This window comes from Oculina patagonica, chromosome 12, assembly GCF_052425735.1.
Source record: "Oculina patagonica isolate OP01 chromosome 12, crgOcupat, whole genome shotgun sequence".
NCBI lineage: Eukaryota > Metazoa > Cnidaria > Anthozoa > Scleractinia > Oculinidae > Oculina > Oculina patagonica.
Genome location: NC_135769.1, coordinates 19,024,366 through 19,044,821, shown reverse-complemented (window position 1 = coordinate 19,044,821; position 20,456 = coordinate 19,024,366). Strand labels below are relative to the sequence as shown.

General features: G+C 36.7%; 2 protein-coding genes across 4 annotated transcripts in view; both read right to left on the bottom strand.

The window, feature by feature from the left end:
• The window catches only part of LOC144632519 (small G protein signaling modulator 3 homolog), a 35,861-nt gene extending 23,019 nt beyond the window's left edge, over positions 1–12,842 (bottom strand). For 2 of the 3 annotated variants that reach the window (XM_078491183.1, XM_078491181.1), the window contains exons 1-14: positions 7,564–7,704; positions 6,424–6,614; positions 5,805–5,868; positions 5,537–5,670; positions 5,158–5,235; positions 4,784–4,843; positions 4,138–4,194; positions 3,750–3,884; positions 2,961–3,077; positions 2,409–2,549; positions 1,907–1,990; positions 1,436–1,531; positions 670–801; positions 101–155 (exon numbers count right to left, since the gene is read on the bottom strand). In XM_078491183.1, coding sequence (XP_078347309.1) covers positions 101–155; positions 670–801; positions 1,436–1,531; positions 1,907–1,990; positions 2,409–2,549; positions 2,961–3,077; positions 3,750–3,884; positions 4,138–4,194; positions 4,784–4,843; positions 5,158–5,235; positions 5,537–5,670; positions 5,805–5,868; positions 6,424–6,614; positions 7,564–7,663 — 1,444 coding nt within the window. In that variant the 5' untranslated portion in view covers positions 7,664–7,704. Of the gene's footprint in view, positions 1–100; positions 156–669; positions 802–1,435; positions 1,532–1,906; positions 1,991–2,408; positions 2,550–2,960; positions 3,078–3,749; positions 3,885–4,137; positions 4,195–4,783; positions 4,844–5,157; positions 5,236–5,536; positions 5,671–5,804; positions 5,869–6,423; positions 6,615–7,563; positions 7,705–12,662 lie in introns of those variants that run through there. The other variant, XM_078491182.1, reaches the window with a different exon arrangement.
• Positions 12,843–14,546: 1,704 nt separating this feature from the next.
• LOC144632526 (uncharacterized) lies at positions 14,547–18,290 on the bottom strand. The gene is made up of 2 exons (XM_078491193.1): positions 17,910–18,290; positions 14,547–15,092 (listed from the first exon to the last, which is right to left on the bottom strand). Exons 1-2 carry the CDS (start codon positions 17,993–17,995, stop codon positions 14,792–14,794), a joined length of 387 nt encoding a protein of 128 aa, XP_078347319.1. The 5' UTR covers positions 17,996–18,290; the 3' UTR covers positions 14,547–14,791.
• Positions 18,291–20,456: the final 2,166 nt, after the last annotated feature.

Genomic DNA, 20,456 nt, shown 5'->3' with positions numbered 1-20,456 from the left:
GTTCACTAGATTGTCTGTGTTGTTGTGATTGGCAAGAGTGATAACTTTGGCTTTGGTTTTACGACACTCAATTGAAAACTGCTCTAAAAGTTATACTCACCGAAGAGTAAACTGAAGAATGTTCTTGGTGGAGCTATTGTTCTCTTTTGAAGTCGCTGCATAGTAAACAGAAAACAATGTTTCAGTGTTTAATCCACTCTTATATACATGTAAGTTTAGAAGCACTTGATCACAATAGAAATTTAGTGTTACATTAACCCAATTAGTTGAATAAAATCAAGAAAAGGAAAATGAAAAAAGGTGTTCTCAGCCAAAGTAGTTCAAAACTACAGGGGAATCCTGGTTTCTCGAACCTCCAAGGCAAACGAAAATTGGTGCGAGAACTAAAGAGTTTGTGATATTGGGAGTAAAATGTCAGTGTCAGCAAGTTCTAACAATGAATGCAACATGCTAGAATTTCTTTTTTCATTCTTCCAGACAAGAGAAAAGTAAAAACCAATCATGCCTTTGTAAGTAAGCACTTCACGGCATCAAATAACTTTTCGTTAACCACTGTTGCTTGACTATTATTGTGTTTTGCCTGTCTGTCATGTTTTTTTATTTTATTATTTTATTTTACATGTACATCGTGATGATTGCAACACAAAGAAATTGTCCCTTTTTTCTTACATCTCTTGTTATCTGTTTTTCAGACTCCTTATCCACCAGAACTCCAAGGTCGGCCATAAGGAAAGCCATGTGCTTCTTTCTATGTGTCTCCAGTATCACATCAGTCAGCGAGGAAGATGCCTTGTTTGCAGCCTGAAAATGTAAGTGAAACCTGTATTTTATTTACAATGTATGTAAAGCCTGTAGTATACCCAAGGAAGGGAGTGTAAGAAAACAGTAGCAGCGGAACAATTGTTAGGGTATCCTGGGAAGTTTTATCTTAATGGCACACTGATGACATACATGTAGCTTTACAGAGATTTGTACAGTGTTTGATTGGTTGCTATTATAATTTACCAAACCGAAGACACTGCATGGTCTACATAACAGTATCTCAGATATCTTTTCTAAAGGTAAGGATGCAAATATATTAAAAGAGAGACATCCATTTTCTTAAAGGATTCCACTGCATGATTTACAAAACAGAGAAAAACAGCATCAGTGAGAATGGTGCTGTCTAAGGGGAAAGTTTGTCAGCTTTACTGAGTGGTCGCATCTGGGTGTTCAAGTGCCCAACTAGTCCTAAAGGCCTATGCCTTGTATAGGTTCCGCTGGGTTCAAACTCTCAGTCAGAAGGGACAAGGAGAGGCCTAACCTGTAAATAAAAGCACAGAATCGATGATGTCTATAGCTATGGATAAATGAACCCAGGACATCTCAGTAAATGTTTGACGCTGCGTTTTTTAGTTGCATCCCCGAACACAACTACTGTATTATAGTTACATACCTCTAACAGCTGCTCTGCATCAGTGACATCGCCAGGTATATCTGACAGGGTGTTAAAAATCTGCGCTGAATTATCCAATTTTAAAATCACATCTTCCTGCAAACAGAAAAGCAAGTGCACCTATATATATATAGTATTGTTATGCTAATGGGATCTTTGAATATTTATGGGGCCTTTTTTGTTATAATTAAGAGGTGTTTCACCCCCCAAGTCCTGAATGGCTAAACTGAATCATAACAGATTATTATGGTAGGTAATTTCCAGCGAACTATTGAAGGATAATGGTTTCAAATTAAACTGAAAATATTAATATCTTCCAATTATGTCGCAACTCAAGCAAACTAAACAAGGACAACCTGAAAAAAACTCAGGCTTTAATAGGATGGTAATTGCAGGTAAAGTGTAGGATCCATGCAACAAGTACTTAATTAATAAACAATTACAAGTAAGTGAACAACTGAAATGTTTTACCTTCATTTTCAGCATACCAAGTGTTATTCTGAACAAAGTCACCGAACCCTCATAAAAGAAGATATCCCAAATTCTTAAAAGGATCTATAAAATTGAAGGAACAATATTATTTATATCAAATATTGTTGAAGAGATCCCTTGGAAGGGAGCTCTTTGAACATTTATTTAGCTCTCTTCAAGTTGGTAAACTTCATTTATATAGGTGCTGTCAGAACTATTCACCAGATATTTTATTTCTTACTAGCTAATAACTCATTAAGCCACTTTTCCTCCTAACCCTTCTTGTTCCCAAAAGATGCTTAAAATGTAATTGCAGTGGAAGTCCAGCACTTAACAAAGAGCATAAAGAAAAGAAATAAAAAACAGAAAAAGCACTGAACAGAATGCATGTGCATGAGTTCAAAAATTATTGTTTTTTGAACTGTAAGTAGCTTTTTTGCATGCCTTCAAAACAAGCATCACTTTGTCTACTTTATACTCAAACTGATTACCCTCACTGTACCTTTGTATGTACAACACTAGCAAATGCTGTCAAGAACCAGTGAAGTGTTATCAGCGACAACTCTATGTCATGTTCTTTTAACTTGTCATCCATTGGTGGAAGATAACTGACAATCAGCTGCCGCAGGACTCTCTGATCAGCCTAAACAAATGTTAATAAAAATGATACTGTTGAGTGAAGAATCAAAATTACCCTCACAATTGTTTGATCCTCAAAATAGTATCCGAATCTGCACGCACTGCAGGCCTATAATTCTAGTAAAAAGTAATTGTTAAATAAAATTAATGTACTGCAGACCACCTCCACCGAAAACACATTTATGAGTAAACACCAGAAAATATGTACCTATAGGTGATATTAGCATTGATATTAATTTTTACTGTGCATGTTGATTTTAACAATAATATTATTTTCTGACTTCTCACAGCCAATGAGAATAGAGGTAACTGTATTTATTAGTAGGTCATAACAGCAAATTAGGTAATTCTGCTTAGAAAAGTGGTTTAAAGAATAAAGTTGTTATGATATCCAGAATAATTTAGCTTTTCCAACCTGTACACCAATCAATGTGCTTGAGTAATAAGATGTAGGAACAAGGTCCTCTACAATGGTACACATCAACCAAAAGGCATCTTCCTCCTCTACAAAGAGCAACAAGGATGCCACAATCTAGGGACAAAAATAAGAATAAAATAGCTTTATTATTATACACATGTACAATCTGTTAACATGCAAAAAAATTAAATTATGATCAGAAACTGTTAATGGTGCAGAAATAGTTTGTGATCAATTCGCAAAAATATGGGTGCAAAGTTATGTATGTCCCTGAAATATGATACTGGTTTGAAATGAGGAAACAAATTGAGAAAACAAGTTACATGGTCATAATACACTGTTCATGTAATGTACACTGTAATATAAAATATTGTTCAACACAAATTGTCCCCTTGGGTGATCTGGACTTCCCATATCTCCCTGCAACAGTGTGACCACTCAGGGAGTGTTGTCAGTGTCCTTGCAACGACTCTGCTTGCATGACTAGTTCAAGAGATTCCAATTATCTAATGCTATCAAAGCTGTGCTCTTAGAATAATTGCAGGGCGCCCAAAGGATCTCTTGTATGAAATCGTAGGTGCCCAGCTCTTAAAAGCTTTCATAAACGCAAAGTTATATAAGTTGCCCAAGGACAAAAGTAAATCTCCCGTAGCACCCGGGCTCTGCAAAAGCACAGCTCTGGCTTTTTTTTACTGCATCCCACTTATAAGTATTTACCTCTTGAGTTGAAAATCTGCATGCAGTGGTTTTTTCATAATGTAAAAGTTGGAAATTTCCTCTCCTTACCATGCCCATTCCTTGACAGTAACCAATATCAGTGTACAGCCAAGCTAGTGACCTTAGGATCCTCCTGAGTCGTAACAATCCTGTGCTTGTTTGTGATGAAAAGCAAGCATTGTTGGGCATGGTTCGCAACAGATCCTTCAAAGATATAATAATACATGTAAGTTAATTGTCACCTCAATAAAATTCAAGCAAATAAAATCAAGTCTTCTTTTATTAGCATATACATGTAGTATTCATAGCCACTTCAAATTAATTATGCTTTACTACACACATTTATTTGGCTGATTGCATGAAGGTTTATTCCATATTCAATTAAAACAATTATTTTCTTTCAGCTTTGAACATACATGATGACAGCAATGGTAGAAAAACAAACACCTCTTTTTACCTTTTCAATTTGCTTGGCAGTCAGAGAATTCTCATCAGCACTTGCCCGGACAATTTGCTAATACATCACGAGAAGGAATACAGTAAAGTTAATGTTAATACAGTGAAATTTATGCACATACTTGTCAAGCTTAAAAACTATTGCAGAATTTACAAGACAAAAACAAAACTCATAACAGACATGATCAAGACACTTCTACACATGGATGTAATGAAACACTTCAATCTGCATAATTTTGGGATATTGAGTAAAGGGCTTTTCTTAATGGTATACTGTAGAATTCTGGTTATAAGCCCTGGGCTTATACAACTTCGTAGGGGCTTTTGGGTGGGCTTATAAGCGGAGGGGCTTATATTCGGGAGGGCTTATAAGCAGAAGGAAAAAAATGTTTCGAAACGAGCCTCGGGAGTGTTGATCGAAATACGTTTTTAAGTTAAAAACGCACAAAAAAGCAACATTTAGCCCTGATCTGTACTGTCATCCGGTACAGGGGGGCTTATAACCGGATGTATTTTTTTGTTTCCAGGATGATGGGCCTATAACCGGGGGGGCTTATAAGCGGGGGGGCTTATAACCGGAATTTTAAGGTATTATGTAAAACCAGCTTATTATTAAATACATGCACAATAATTTATTGATCCTTTACCTTGTAAGTGAAATCACTGCTGATTTTCTTTTGTAGGGCTCCTGAAATTCGCATCCAGATCTACAGGAAAGAGGAAGAGACAATCAAAACTTAAAATTCTTTTACTTTCCAAAATTATCCATACCAATGAAAACTGTCATAGCATTCCTAAAAGAGTAACTGACAATAAACAGGGGAAAACAGATTTTGAATCAACTTACACATAGTAATAATAAAATAATAAATAAAAATACTGTATTTTTGCAGGATGCCCATTTCAAACAACATAAAATTATTGCAACAAAAACCCAAGGTTTACCTTAAAACTTATTGAATTTGTCTAATTACTTGAAGAGAACAGTGCATTAAATCTGAGATTGAATCAGTACACTTACTGGTGCTCTCATGCTGTGAGGAATTCCAAGATAAACAAGCTCTCGTAACTTGTCTGAATGAGGAAAGCTTGGAGATACCTGATGAAGTTATAACCCAATTTTAAAATCAGGAAAAAATATTATATTTAAAAGCATGTGGTGTTTCTCATATTATGCTGCACTAAATCAAACATTTCTGTAAGTTTATTCCTTCTATACTTCACACACAAATTAATTATGAACATATTTCAGTTGACAATTTTTTTATCATGATACTGCCATAAATTTGTCACACAGAATTATTATTACTGTCATGGTGTTGTATCAGATTTACAAACTAACACTTCCTGGTATCTACAGTGTAGTGTAACTAGCTAGATGACTGCAAAAATTTACAGACCTTGTCCCAAGTCATATCACCAACATCTTGATTCTGTGTAAACTCTAAGAAAGCCGTCCATTTTAATCTCAACCCTTCATCTTCACTGGTCACAAAATTACCAGGGTCAGGATCTTTGTGCTCAAACTCTGAATCTTCAATAAAGATTGATAGATTAATTACCGGTATGTCATGAAGAGTAGTTTCAAAAGCTGTGTTAATAGGTTTAATGATTAACCTACAAAATTAACATATAGTGTAGATGTGAAAGTAAATGTAACAGTGTTACCTCCATCAACCATAAATCCAAATTCATCATAATGTCCCGTTGGACGATCTCCTGCATCTTCTGTCTGTGGAGTTGAAATACAGAAATTTTATTTGCTACCAGAAGGGCTAGTACACTGTAGAATATTGCTCTTGGGGTTGGGGGAAGGGACTGATGATTCGGTGATACATTGGGTATAAACTGACCTTAAAATAAAATTGAATAAATAAAGATCCATTGAGAAAAATTAATAAAAATTAATAATTATAATGTTTAAGTTCTTCTCTAGTAACAGTTACAGCGCAACTTCTTGTACTAAATGCCAAAGTGGCCCAGTTCAAGTAGTCACACCGTAGTCACTGTTAACCCTGGTCACAAAACACAATCATAGACCTCCACAGTTTGGCCAGATGTCCTTAACAGGTGTGCACAGCCAATTTACCCGGGGAGTGATAGGAAGGTCACAGTTGTGTTGTGTGTCCATTTCCTTGAAATGGATTAACAAAATTATTACTTCTTTCCATCCCAGGAGTGGATAAGAACCACTTGCCACTGATGCTCGGGATAAACAATTTGAAACTTGGAGAAGACTGCTTACTACATGTAGATAGTATATTACTCTAAAAAATTTAATATGCACCTGCTGAATTCTTGAAAGGATATCCTGAGGCCACATGCTGGGTGTGAGAGCAGAGAAGGGACCACCAATAGCTGGTACAAAGGAGCCTGTAACTGGAGTACCCCCACTGGTAACATGGATAGAGGAATCATCCCATGCAAGGGTGTTATCATGTCCACCATCCTCATCTTCATCTTCACTGAGGGTGGGAGCTAGATGCCGTAGGATAAAAAAATTAATATAATATAGTTTAAATTACTAGGTAACTTCAAAAACCAAATCATACATGTTAGTAACCTACATGTAAATTTAAGAGATTTTAAAAATTAAACCACTCAAACAAATTCTTTGAAAATTGATTAGAAGCATGTAATTTTGTGCATTTATAAAACACTAAAAATTCTCAAAACATCATTGTTTCTCTAGTGTGTAGCTTGTTTAGATCCATAATTTGTCTGAAATCATTTAAAACATCCAACAAAGTTTTCACTCATTAAAAAATTTGCAAAGAATTTTTTAAAATAAAATTTAAAACTTTTGTTTATTACTAAAAAAGCAGTTTAAATTTACTTCATGTTAAACCACTACAATTGTAAGCTGAGCAAATAATAAGCCATTTAGTTTGATTTTTCGTCCCAAGGAATATTTGTTATGGTCTTCACATCTTTTTCGTTATCCCTACTGCATAAATATTATTTTATAAAATTAATCATTATCATTGAAAACCCCTGAAGGGGGTTTCCTTGTCACAGATACACAATACATTTAGAGGATATTAAAATACATACAAAACAAATTGTTCATGCATATTTTACAATTCCCTTTGCACTGTGCTACGCAGATCTCAGCTTTAATCGCAGATCTCCAAATAATGACTCCTAGCCAACTCGGACAAACACTGAATATACATTGACCAGCCATAGCTGAACAATATGACCATTTTTTCCGAGGTTAACATTTAAATTTTGCAATAAAAATGTACCGACATAAATCTAAAAACCAATGCTTTTACAAAACTTGCAACAACATCAAAAATGTCACACCAAATTTGATTTCCCTTGCACTGGGAGATAAACAAAACTGTGCCATGATTTGGTTAATTAATTTTAACTGGGGAAAAATTAAATTGCAGTTTATATAAAATCTGTGATGTGGCAATACCTGAAAGAGTAGCTTTGTTTAAACAGAACACAACATTTCTCAGCAGCTGTCTGCTGCTAAGCAAGGCAAGCTTTTGTTTCTTGAGTTTTTTCACAGTCATTTACAAACACTTTGTAGACACAATTTTCAAGTTAACACTGCAATATTTTCCAAAATGGCTCCTCTGGGAAAGAGCCCAGCAACACATTCAAGTGTTACCACAAAAGGTCATTAATTTCAATTTTAATTTCATTAATGTATGGAAAATATATTTTGAAACTATGGATACAGAAATAGCCACGAAGGAATGTAGCAAATACTATATGCTCTGTTGATGCATGTTCAGACTAAGAAAATAATAATACTATTATAATAAAATACATAAAATAGCAAGGAAATCAAAGAGAAGGATCTATTTTGCTATTCTTTTCAGTAGATTCAAAATAACAGTTAAACAGTAACAATACACCATCACAAACCTGCCAAAAAAATTTCAAATTTACTAATAAAATATTATTATAAAATAATAAGACTGTTTTGTGAGATTAGTTCTAAGACACAGCCAAGGTACATTTCACAGCCCCTTTAAGTAAAACAAAAAACTGCTTTTGGGTACAACAATTTTAATTTCCCCAAATGTTTTAGACATTCTGGTGGGGAGGTGGTCTTATTAGATCAAAAAAAGGAAAGTGTGAGCCTAAACTGGAATTTTCTGAGGGGTGAAGGGGTTCAAACCAAGAAACCCTCTGTGGGCAGGGGGAGAGTGGATATTTTCTGGAACAACACAATGAGCTCACAAGGACAGTGGAAACTCCATCTTTCAACTTTCTAACAAGTCAAACACGGTAACCATAGTAGTGCACAACACCTCCTTTGGAAGGGTTAATGGTATGACACAAGGACTGGTAATTGCAACAGGATTCAATAAATTCCTTCCTTCAAGTTTGTTATGAAGTCAATTTTGCCTGGTTCATCTGCAGCCATTTGCATGCATGGATGGCATAAAAAATTCATGCACACAAAATTGTTTTGTATGTACCTTAAATTTGAGGCTACAAAAACAAAATGTTGAACATACTTGTTACCTAAGCCAGAAGTTTCAAATGCAAGATTTTGAAATATGCTTGAGATTTAACATGATTTGATACAACCAAGTGCTAAAACCAGTAGCTCCAGAACAGGAGACTAAGATGGATTGACAGCCACCTCAAAAGTCTATGTGCAATGGCAATTAGCTAAAAATTGCTGCTAATCCTACATGTGGCTATGCACTAACAACAACCAACTTTATTTGTCCATAATAAAAGTACAATCTCTCATTCAGTAGTTTACAATCATATGGCAGGAGATCCTAGCAAGCTCTACTGAGCTTTTCAAAGAGGATCCCCAATTACTATTATTATAATAATTGTCATTTACCATTTCATTTATTAAAGTTTTAATTGCGTGATTTATCAAACAACATCTAACAACAGTGAGTCCCTGGCCCCTTTCACCCGAATGTACAGTAGCATTGTGTGACAGAGGGAGGGCTGGAACTGGGCTAGTAAGTACATGTACAGGTGATTTGGGAAGTTGTTAACTCTTACTCTATGTCACAACTCTACTTTTTATTAATATTTCTACTGCGAGTTGGACTCATTTTATATGGTCACAAGCTCATGAAAAAATAATTTAAAAGTGGGGTTGTGATTTAGGATTTTATATACCAATTTTTGGACTTTGATGAAAATTTTGTGCTAGAAATTAGTCTTGTACATAGCCTTAAATGCTTTTAATAATTTGATTGAATTTAAACCTATTGAATTTTCCCGTCTGATTTTTCGCCAGCTTAAAATAGATGTTTGAGGGCAGAAAACTGCTGTGCCTTAATTATCATCAACATCAAAGGCATTCTAGGAAACAATTTTGGTTACCTAGAAGATCAGCATTTCATAAATTTACTTAGCCTCCCCTCAACTACATTGTAACTTGTTTATGATCGTTATTGCATAATTATAACGATCAATTTCATGATTAAAATTCAAGGCAAATTTGGAAGAATACTGGAGTTATATTTTAAGTAAGAGAAAAGGAAAGTCAGTGACAAGGTTTTCAGTTCATCTTAGTATTGGTACATACAGCTGCCTGCGCAACTCTCAGGTTTTTATGATAATTTCATTTAACCAAATCCCCATGTCACACAATTGGTCTCTCAGTATAATAAAATAACTAAAGTATACTATCGGGTACTATTTTACATTTTGTGGTTCAGCTTTGAAAAAAATATATATTTTAACTTGCAGAACAACTAAGAAATATCTGACACTTGTTTAAATGAGTCCAGTAGAAATGTTGTTTTTTCATGCCAGACTGTTTACCTCTATTGCTGATAAAAATAAAATTACCAACAGCGATAGCACAGTGACTCTGAAATATTACCATTAATTTCTTTGTTGTGGATTTGAGAAATTGGCGGAATATAAATAATATACTAATATTGTTATAAATGAAACATGTACTTACGCTGTCTTTTAACAAGAGTTTTTACATTGGCATCAAGCAGTAGAAAATCCTCAAGACAGCAGGAACGGAATAACATGGGTAACATGAAAACAAACTTTTGGCAATTAACAATTTCAGGGTAAATCTCATGACTTTGTGGCTTTTAAAGCCACAACATTCTACAGAGAGAGTGGGTCTGGTTAAAACCTTAACTTTTTTAACAATGGCCAAAATAATATGCAGTCATTGTTGAATTGATCTCTATAAGCCCTCAAATGTTTTGCTAAATATGAAGCTGTAGGCAGCTTATCCTGATACAATGACAGTATGCTAATTATCAGCCCTTTCAGACATATGCTAAAATCTAGTTGTCCATAATATAAAATGCAAAAAATCAATCATAGCTATTAAATTTCCTCCTAATGACATGCAATTTACATGTGAATCTATGAGGAATCACAGCATGAATAATTTTTGATGAGGTAATGGCCAAAATGTCAGGTACTGTATCGCTGAGGTAAGGTAAGATTAAGATTTTCATTTGACAAAGTATTAACACCTATTTCCCCTTTCCTATTTTTTAAGCATGGACTTAAACAGAATCATCATGATCATCAAGACACTGGTATAAGACATGACTGTTTTGATGCTCAGAATATTAAAAGATTAAATTCATAAAAACATTTAGTACATGTTATGAGCAGAATGGGGATAATTTTGAGTTTAGAAATAAAAAGTTAGAAATATTTTTAAATCTACCAACCTAGAACTAAGGCGGCAATTTAACTCATGAATAGACAACAGTTCTTTTTTCAATTAAAAAAAATACATACAGTACATATGACTTGTACATATGGGTTATTGACCAGGTGTGAGGTCAAAATGACTGAATATTAAACAAGGCCAATATCCAGTCATCTTGATTGAACAAGCTCAGTCAATAAAGGATTTATTATATAGAAAAATGAACACCATATTGGTCAGCTCTTATTCCAACCCTCAGAAAGGTTAAATCATCTGTAATTTTTAACACATGAATATTTATGAGGATCATCAGTTAGCCTGTCCACCACTCATCCCCAAACCTGGAGGGCCACGGTTTTCTGAGGGGCTCCTTGACAGTCTGGGGTAGCTGAGCCTGAGCTCACTTTATGTTAAGGGTTAAGATGTGACTGGTGTTATGTTACACTTGGATGCAGAGCAAAATGCTATGGGTGATAACTTCAATATAGCAACTGTTTAAATACTTAAAAACAGCCCTGAATTATGGGTACATGAATCTCCACAGTTTAAAGTGACAGTACTTCCTCTCAACCCAAGAACATAAATGGGGTCTGGCAAACTGCTAGGGAAACCCTACAAGATGCTAGGAATAACTTGTACTGGACTAGAATTTTTTTCGGGAGGAAATTCAGTACTCATAGTTACTTCACGCCATGGAAACAAGGATAAGCTCAGGTGGTGTAGTATAGTTTGGTCTAAGATCAACTATACCTACCTTTTTTTTCAAAGAGAATTTGCAAAATATGGGAATTGGCTGAAATGCAGCAGTCACCAGAACAGCTGACCAAGTTTTGTGTTGAAGTCATGCTACCTAATGTTCCACTGAGAACAGGATGAGTTAGGTTTGAACAATATTATTATCATTGCCCAGTCAGGGTACAATGTTCTCCACAAGGACTGGGGAAGCCAGGAAGTATAATTATTGAAATATTCATGTGGTCTGTGATCACACTACACCAATAAACTATGCAGAATTTAGACAACCTTAAAATGTTGTCTGGATTGCTAATTGCAGAGATGTGTTATCTCAATGGCTTTTAGAGAAGGTGACAGATACTGTTACAGGGCTGTCCACCCTCGACCCCCTAATTGTTGCTCAATATAGTCTCCATTGGCAATTATTAGGAGCTACTGGAATGTGAATACAGTTTTTATTTATAAACCAACCACTCAATTGATTGTCTTTATAACAATTATTTCATTGATTTTGGATGGTTGGTTTACAACAAGTAAATTAATTGGGTTTGAACAGAAGTGCAGTTAAAAAATTGTGTTTTAACCAACAACAGTACATTGCCTTTAGTCCCAAAATAACGTTTATCAGTTCTAAGGACAATACATGAATTAACTACATGAACGTATATCAGAATATCATGAATGTCATACGACGCTATAAGATAAAATTACAAGATAAATCTCGATCGATATTGAACATGTACTTCCTTGTACGAGAAAAAGTTAAAACACATATCATATTACAGTGAAATATAATTCGCGTAAGGGAAATAACTAGTGTTTTAGAAGCAAAGAACGCTATACAAAAGAACACAAAATGACAGAGCGTGTGCTTGGCTTCACTTCATGTCCGACTAAAACTTGTCAAAATGAACTTGTCAATACGAGTCAGTGATTTACAATTTGTCCTTAAAAATAGCTACATGTCCGTATTGCTCTCTTAATCCTCGTAATTTCATACTACACGCCTTAAAAGATCCTCTGATCTTCGCCGAGTTCACTCATTATTTATTTATCGCTCCATATGATCGAGTACAACGAAGACAAAAGTATTGCTACAAAATGATTTGAAAGCCGCTATGACCGTTAAAGATTCCAAACAATTCTCAGCAGCCTACCTTTTATGCTATACATGCTGTATCCCTCAGACGATTTTCTTTCGCTGCCACTAAACATTTGCTTGGTCAAATCCATTTTCAGGCAAACCTTTGCAAAAATACAGGCTTATGACAATTCACAAGAGACCAAAACACCACCATGTTCAAAATGGCGGCGCTTAGATTGAACACTTCCGTGACGTCATCAACTCCAGCCAATCATCTTTCCCGCGAAAGAAAACAGATTTTCTCTGTGTTTACGTGGCCACGGTCTGGGACACAAGGAAAACCGGCGATATTCGCGATATTAACTTCAGAACATTTAATGGAATCACTAATCTGATAAAAAATACATTTAAAATACCATCTCAAATTTCCTTTTATATTTAAAAGCTTCCACTCAGCTGTCAATAAAATCTAGAATTAAATTCTAGATTTATTTGATTTATTTCATTGTGGGATTTTTGTGGTTTTAGAGATAAGTGTTAGAGGCCTAGGGGGGTGGGAGGTTTAAAATTTTGAGGCAATGTATAAGAGCTAGGTAAAAGTGATCAAACAGAAAAATGCACCAGTGACAATTAAAGAGAAAAAGACCCGTTGTAGAAGAAAATTTGTATAAAAGATGTTTTTTTGCTGATTGGCTGAAAGCCATGTTACAATAACTCTATGAAACCAAGATTTTCTCAGTTATTTCCTAAAGGAAATCAGGACTAAAGTTGTAGTCTTGTAGAAATGCACATTTGGGAAAACTTATTGCATAACATTTGTCAACCAGCTGGTTTTTTTTTAGATAAACGAGACTATGACTCAGGGCAAGTGGGGGGGACTACTAAAATATATTTTATATCTGGAGGCACTGCGCCAAGTTCCAAATAGGAGAGGTTTTCTCTCCTCCACAAAAGGGGTCATGAATGGTCCCTCAAAAGTTTGCAATGCTTGCAAAATTAGGCTTCTGCTTGGAATGCTCGCAAAATGTAAGTGGGTGCTTGTTTGCTCGTGATCACACATTTTTACAGAGGGATTAAAAGTAAAAAAAAGGAAATCATACCATGATGGTTGTTTGGATATGTGATCTTTATAAGCAGAGATTTTTATGATTATTTTTATTTCTTTGTTTTGTTCTTGTTTTAAGTTTTTGAGTCTTTATTATTTACTAAGATATATCAAATACTCAAGACAGTGCTTCATTACCTTTCCAAAGACCTTGTCTAAAAAACTCTGACTGGCGTGCATCATATTTTTAACTCTCTTCTCGGTGTTTGGATATGTGATGAAACATGGTCTCTTCTGTTTGATTTATTACTTCTAAAATTCATTATAATTTATCAAGTTAAAAGGAAGAAAATCATTACCGTGAAGGAGGTTTGGTTACCCTGTCTTAATTAGTATAGATTTTTACGATTTTATTTCTCTGTTTACTCCATAGGTTTTGGTTCGATTGAGAAGATATATCAAACGCTCGAGACGGTGTTTCAACGCTATCCAAACACCTCGAATTTCGTCAGAAAATACTCCCCTGCGCATCGTACATGTATTTTCAAATCTCTTCTTGGTGTTTGGATATCCCAATGAAACATTGTCTCTCATGTTTGATTAACCTGCGAGCAGGCTCTCTATTCGTGGGCAACAAGAAACTCTCTATTCCTGGGCAATATGAATCTCTTTTCAAGCGCCAAAGGCGCGACCCCATGAGTACCAAAGGCACAAGTTTGGAGGGCATACTTCCTTTACCCAGCGGCTCACTTCACTCGCTAAAACTCAGCACTCGGGGGATCACACCTTTGGCGCTCAAAGAGAGATTCACGTTGCACCTGAAAAGAGAGCCTGCTCGCGGGCTAGTGTTTGATATATTACATGAACTCTTTAGCATCAGTATAAGAGGAATGAGCTAAACAAGTTGAAAACTTTCTTTTCAGAATGACAAATTTTCAATTGTTCAAAGCCGCTAGCCATACAAATTATACCTTCAAATAAAATAATTTTTGAATGGGATGCAGCATTTAGGGTTGGATTAGGTCAGTTACTTAATTTTCCAGAATGTTAAAACAGTGTGCCTTGATACGGTACACATTTCACTGGACACAATGAACAAGGCAACTGCTCATTTTCACAACCAATGTAGAATAAGCCAATGCAAAATCAGTCTCTTGTCATTGTCCTTTGATGATCTGCTTCGTTGAAATCTCAGCATCTTCAAGAAGATCCCATTCTTCTTCTTCTTCTTTAGTAGCCGGCAAAAAGAATATAATATAAGTCAAGATAGCCATGGCTATCAAACTTATGTACATGCGTTTCTTAGATGTGTCCTTATTCATATCTCCCAGTGTTTGGTTAAGTGTCAGATGCCGTGCCTTTGATGTAGAAAAAGGTATAGGCTTGTTTTTAGGATCCTCATGTGTTTCTGAATTTCCTTTAGCTGGGCTACAATACATCCTTAGAGCACCTTGCAGGCTATAATGGAATACCAAACAATGCATTAGTTAAAGTAGAATTTACATCTAAAGGTGATTTACAATAATTATCAAAGGTTTGTCAGACTTTGGACCAAGACATCCAGTTTCTTTTCAGACAAGATTTCTTGTGCTCGGATACAGGGAACTCTGGCACAGTAACCTTAATTATCACTTTGATCCCTAAGTCTTCCAACATTACCCAAAAAAACCGCTGGACCAAAAATAACCCCCCAAAAAATCCCTTATCAAATTACCCCTAAATTGCCAGGAGGGGCAATAACATAACACAAAGAACACTTATTTTGTTTATTCATGATACCATTAATAAGCCAAGGCCATGCCAAGGCACTTTAGTTCATTTTTAATACCCAAAAAAATCCTCTATCTAAATCAAGTAACCCAAAAAAATCCTTCGATCATCCCTGTCATTAACAAGCCGAAGTACCCCCCCTGCACCTCAAGGTTTTGACTGAATTTTTTTTAAGGGATGGGGGGTGGGGGCATCCACCATTTAATTTTTGGCTTTATAATTCTGTACAGTTCAACCTTTTAAATATGGACACCAAAGGGCCGACAGTAACTTGCAGTGCAGGCATTTTCTGTGGGCATGCTAGAGTATTAGCTCGTGATTGAGTAGATTCGCTGCCATGTTGGATGAAGGTGGAGAGAGGTTTGGAAGAAAGGAAAAGCACAAGAAGAGGAGGCCTCCCTCCTACTCCCTAGGACGTGTTTTTTCCTCTCCCTCATCCTATCCAGAGTAAGAATCCAAGATGGCGTTTGTCTGATCAAAATGCGTTTGCTTGCTAAAATAGCCTGAATTGCAGGCTAAATGGACAGAGAAAAGTGTCTGTATTTTGAAGCAGGGCTCAAAATAATTTTTGGATACTGACCGGTCATGTTGACCGGCCAAATCAATTTTTGCTCGGTCATGTCTCGTTTTTGACCGGTCAAAATATTGAGTATTTACTTTGAAGCAATAGCCTATTCTGCCAAAAATTTCGCCTCATAAGCTAAAACACTCGTTGTTAAAGAGTATAAGGCTTAAGCTTAAAATTTTGATCGCTAAAAGTGTCATTTTATTATGTTCGCTTTTTGAATTTCCATTTCTTCTGCGTTCTACTCTACATAAAACAAACGAATGCTCAGTAGCCATAATGTTATGTTACTCTGCATAGTTTTACATTAGTTAAAGACTTACGGCTCGAGGCGATCTCGGTTGTAAGCACTTTACTGGTCTTTACTATCGAACACTAAATAGTAATAGGACATATGCCCATGCTAAAAGTGAGATAACTTTGCCTTTGCTCGGCATGTAAGAAGAAAGGAAACGTCAACGGCTTCATGTCAACTGTGTCCAGTAAAAAGGATTCACGTCCTCGACTTTTAGATATCTTTCCTGTATCATGCGATACCAATATCCCATTTCACGGACGCGGAGACCATTTTTTTTTTGAAAGTCGTGTACGTGACCGGTCAAAATGACCGCCAAACCAAAATTTTGTCCGGACAAATCGTCATTTTGGCCGGACATTGTCCGTTGACCGGCCGTTATTTTGAGCCCTGTGAAGGTATCTGTATTACAGAGGTAGAATTAATTATAAAATAGAAATGAATTTTGAAATCTTTAGGATCAGGTGAACTGTCTGTAATAGGCGTGTCTGCATTATAGAGGTGTCCATAAGGAGGGGTTCAACTGTATCTGACCACCACTAAAAAATGCTAGGAAAGGTCAAGGGGAGGAAACATCTACAAATAAACTAATAGGGAGGTACACATGAAAAAAGTGTAAATGTTGTTTATATATTTTTATGGTGGTCATGCACTTAGCATTTGTATCTGAAGCCAAGTACCAAAACAAATATACTAAGTTCCTTGTTGACCTGTATTCACCTCCAGACTGCTGAAACTTTGCCACGGGCTAAATGTTACCCTTTGAGCATATATACCAGTGGTGGATGTAGGGGAGGCACCTGGGGCCAGGAAAATTTTTTCGAGAGTGCCCCCCCCCCCCCCACCCTTATTCTAGGCCCAGGGGGGGTACTCCGGGATCCAAGTGACGGGGATGTGCGAAGGATTTTTTTGGGGTCGAAATTTGCGATTCCAGGATTTTTTTGGTCAAGAGAATTTGGCAGGTATTTTTTTGGGTGACTTGATTTAAATAGGGGATTTTTTGGGGGTATTAAAATCAAACTAAAGTGCCTTGGCGCGGCCTTGGCAATTTAGGGATAATTTGACTAGGGATTTTTTTGGGCGTTTTTTTTTTGGTCCAGGGATTTTTTTGGGGTAATGTCGGGAGACTTAGGGATTTTTTTGGGTCCTGAGTTTTGCCTCCATTCGATCATCCCCGTCACTTTGATCCCAGAGTACCCCCTGGGATTCTAGGGTTTGGATGATCGTCCCCCCCCCCCCCCCCCCCCCCCACCTTATCTGAAGGTCTGGATCCGCCACTGTATACTATACATAAAGGACTGACAAGGTAAAAAATAGCTTCCATGTACGCATGATGTTTATAAAAATATAAGCTTACGTCGGATCCTCATGGGGTTGATTTAGTAGTTGGGATTGTACATTTACTAGAGTTCCCATGCGGACCGAATTTGCTTTTAAAAAGCCTCAGAATACAGCAAATGCTATTTTCGAGAAGTACATTGTTAGACAATCCATTGCCTATGAAAGGCTAGACAACGATCTGACAGTCCTTCGATCTATTACATAACCGCCATACATCGATAATAACAACAACCTCGACGAAACTAAAGCAAAACAAAGAACGTACTATCGAAGTTGTAAGATAGGTTTTACCACATGAACATACCTTGGTAGCTGTGAACCTCGTAAACCTGATATCAAGCAACATTTTGTCCGCAATTGCAAGCTCTTCGATATTCTGAGAGCGGCCATGTTCCGGAAAGCAGTTTAGGACTTCATGTAACGGGTAATGAAATATGACATACACTGTTACCACAAGCTCGGGAAGGATTCTGGGAGAGATCCAGTACTACGCGGTTAGTTAGTCATCCGGTACGCGGTAGAAATGATCTCGAAAACATTTCCAGATTAACTTTGAAAACATTTCTAGCGCAAGTGCGCAACTACCATTTTTAAATTTGTTATCCAAAATTTTTCACCAGGTATCTACTTCTGGTAACCAGAATAGGAGTAGGATTTATTGGCAGGTCTTTATTACTCTCCATCCCCTTCCCCTTCACCCCCCCCCCCCCCCGGATGAGACGCTGGTCCTGGATCATAAATTGAAGATTACCATCCGGTTGGGTTATGTTTTCCTAACAACGACAATTGGCGTATTATTTCACGGGGCCAAGGTCAGGGTGGATAACGCATCCACAGGATAAATCACTATCCAGTGGGTAGCAAAGTATGTTTTGATAACAGTATCCACTGGATAGCGATTTATCCGGTGGACAGTGTTATCCACCCTTGGTTTGTCAAAAATTCCGTCTCGTGAGTGAGTTCCAGTCTTCTTCCTTGGTCTGGAACTTCTTCTTCTTCGTGAAAATGAGCTTCGTTGGCCTTAAACAACAATCGGATCTCTTCGGAATTCGGTCTCTGCTCAGAACCGGAATAAAGTTGCTCCAAATACGAAACCTGCGCGCCGAGATTTTTGGGAGTCTTAGCCCCCTCGTTCCATGATCCAAAACGCTCCCCGCCTTTGGAGTCCTTATCGGGCGGGGTCTTAGGGTACTTTTCGAGTGTTTCTGTAGTTTCTTTGTTACTGGCCATATTTTCACCGATAATGCAACTCCTTGCGCTGCAAATGGAAACATTCACATAACTCACATCCGATTTTCACTAATGAACGGTATAAAAAAGGGCTGACCGGATCATGATGATCTTGATTTATCACCTAACGGTGTCGAAATCGATTTTCGTGCCAATAAATAGAGCAAGAAAGCAAATCTACAAAAGCAAAAGTATCACTTAGCAGTTTCCTCGAATATTAAAGAATACTCACGCTAGTGACGGAGGCGAGAAATCTGCGGTCACGTGATCGCCTGTGGCATTTTTTGAGAATCAAAAGCCGCGGTGCTTATGATCTTTCTAAATACCTGTTGTTGTATTTGATTCATCTTTGACTTGTGGCTCGTGGTTGAGTAATTTATGTGAGTTTCTCACTTTCTCGCTACAAGATCACTCAAGTATGACATCAACCAATGGCGGGACTAGAAAAGCGTTGAATATTCGGCGGTATCCCACGAAGCTGCATTCAACGGGTCTCTTGTCTCCCGCCGACACTCGGCATGAAATAAAACTGTTATGTAATGCTTTCGAGTTGATACCGTCCAAACATTAAATAAAAATTTTTTTTCATGCCGAGTTTCGGCGGGAAAAAAATGAAGAACCCCGTTGAATGCAGCTTCGTGGGATAGGTGAATATCCCCCTTGTGACGTGATTATATTTTGTATTACACTAACTTCGGCGCCAAATTAAAGGCTTGTTTGTATGAATACAAAAATTGAAGAAAAAACACTCGAAGTAGAATATGTTATGGTATAACACTCCAAAGCATTAAATAAATGGTTTATTCACTATCATAAAGCCTAACAGCTACCTCTCCACGTTAATTCTTTGCCGATTGTTCTTGTCTTCAGATTTCTTCCCAGTGGGTGTTGAATATTAACCTCAATGTCATATATCTTTCACTCTTTGAAAACTAATTGCCTTTAATGTAAGATAACGGCTCGCCGCATTGTTTCATTTTCAATAATAATTCTTTGTGAATTTTTAGGCTCCAAAATGAAATTTTCAGTTTCGTCATTTACAAATTGAATGAAACAAGAACTCGTTTTCAGCTGACTGTACATTTCTTTTTCAAGAGAATTCTGTCGAAAAGTTTATCTCTTTTTCTCTTTTGGTGTTTTTTAATTTCTTTATTCTTGGTGTTTTCAAGTGCGTTTTTCGCACTCACTCAACGGGAGGGAAAAACTTTAAGAAAAGAACTAGAGAAATTGCCGTAATGGACACAGTTTTCATAAGTTTTTCCATTAATTCTTGAAGAGCGTGGCCTTGAACACGCCGCAGCTGATATCACAAGTTATTCGACGCAAAAATGTCTTTGTTTGGCCGTAAATTAAGCCACAACAAAGAAATCATCATCTAATCGCGATAATTTTCATGCCAGCTCACGACACGCTCGCTAATTGTGTTTTTAAAAAGAAAAGAATGGCCGAGCAGTCAAACGTACCAGGAGGTAACACTGTCATCTTTATGTAGCGTCGAGTGATGTTTTCGTTTTTGCTCATAATTCAAAATAATTCGTCCGAAAATAGCCGCCAAGATTTTATCTTGGTTTGAACTCTGTGCGGGGACACCTTTTTTTTCGGGATTGGAATGTTGATTTTG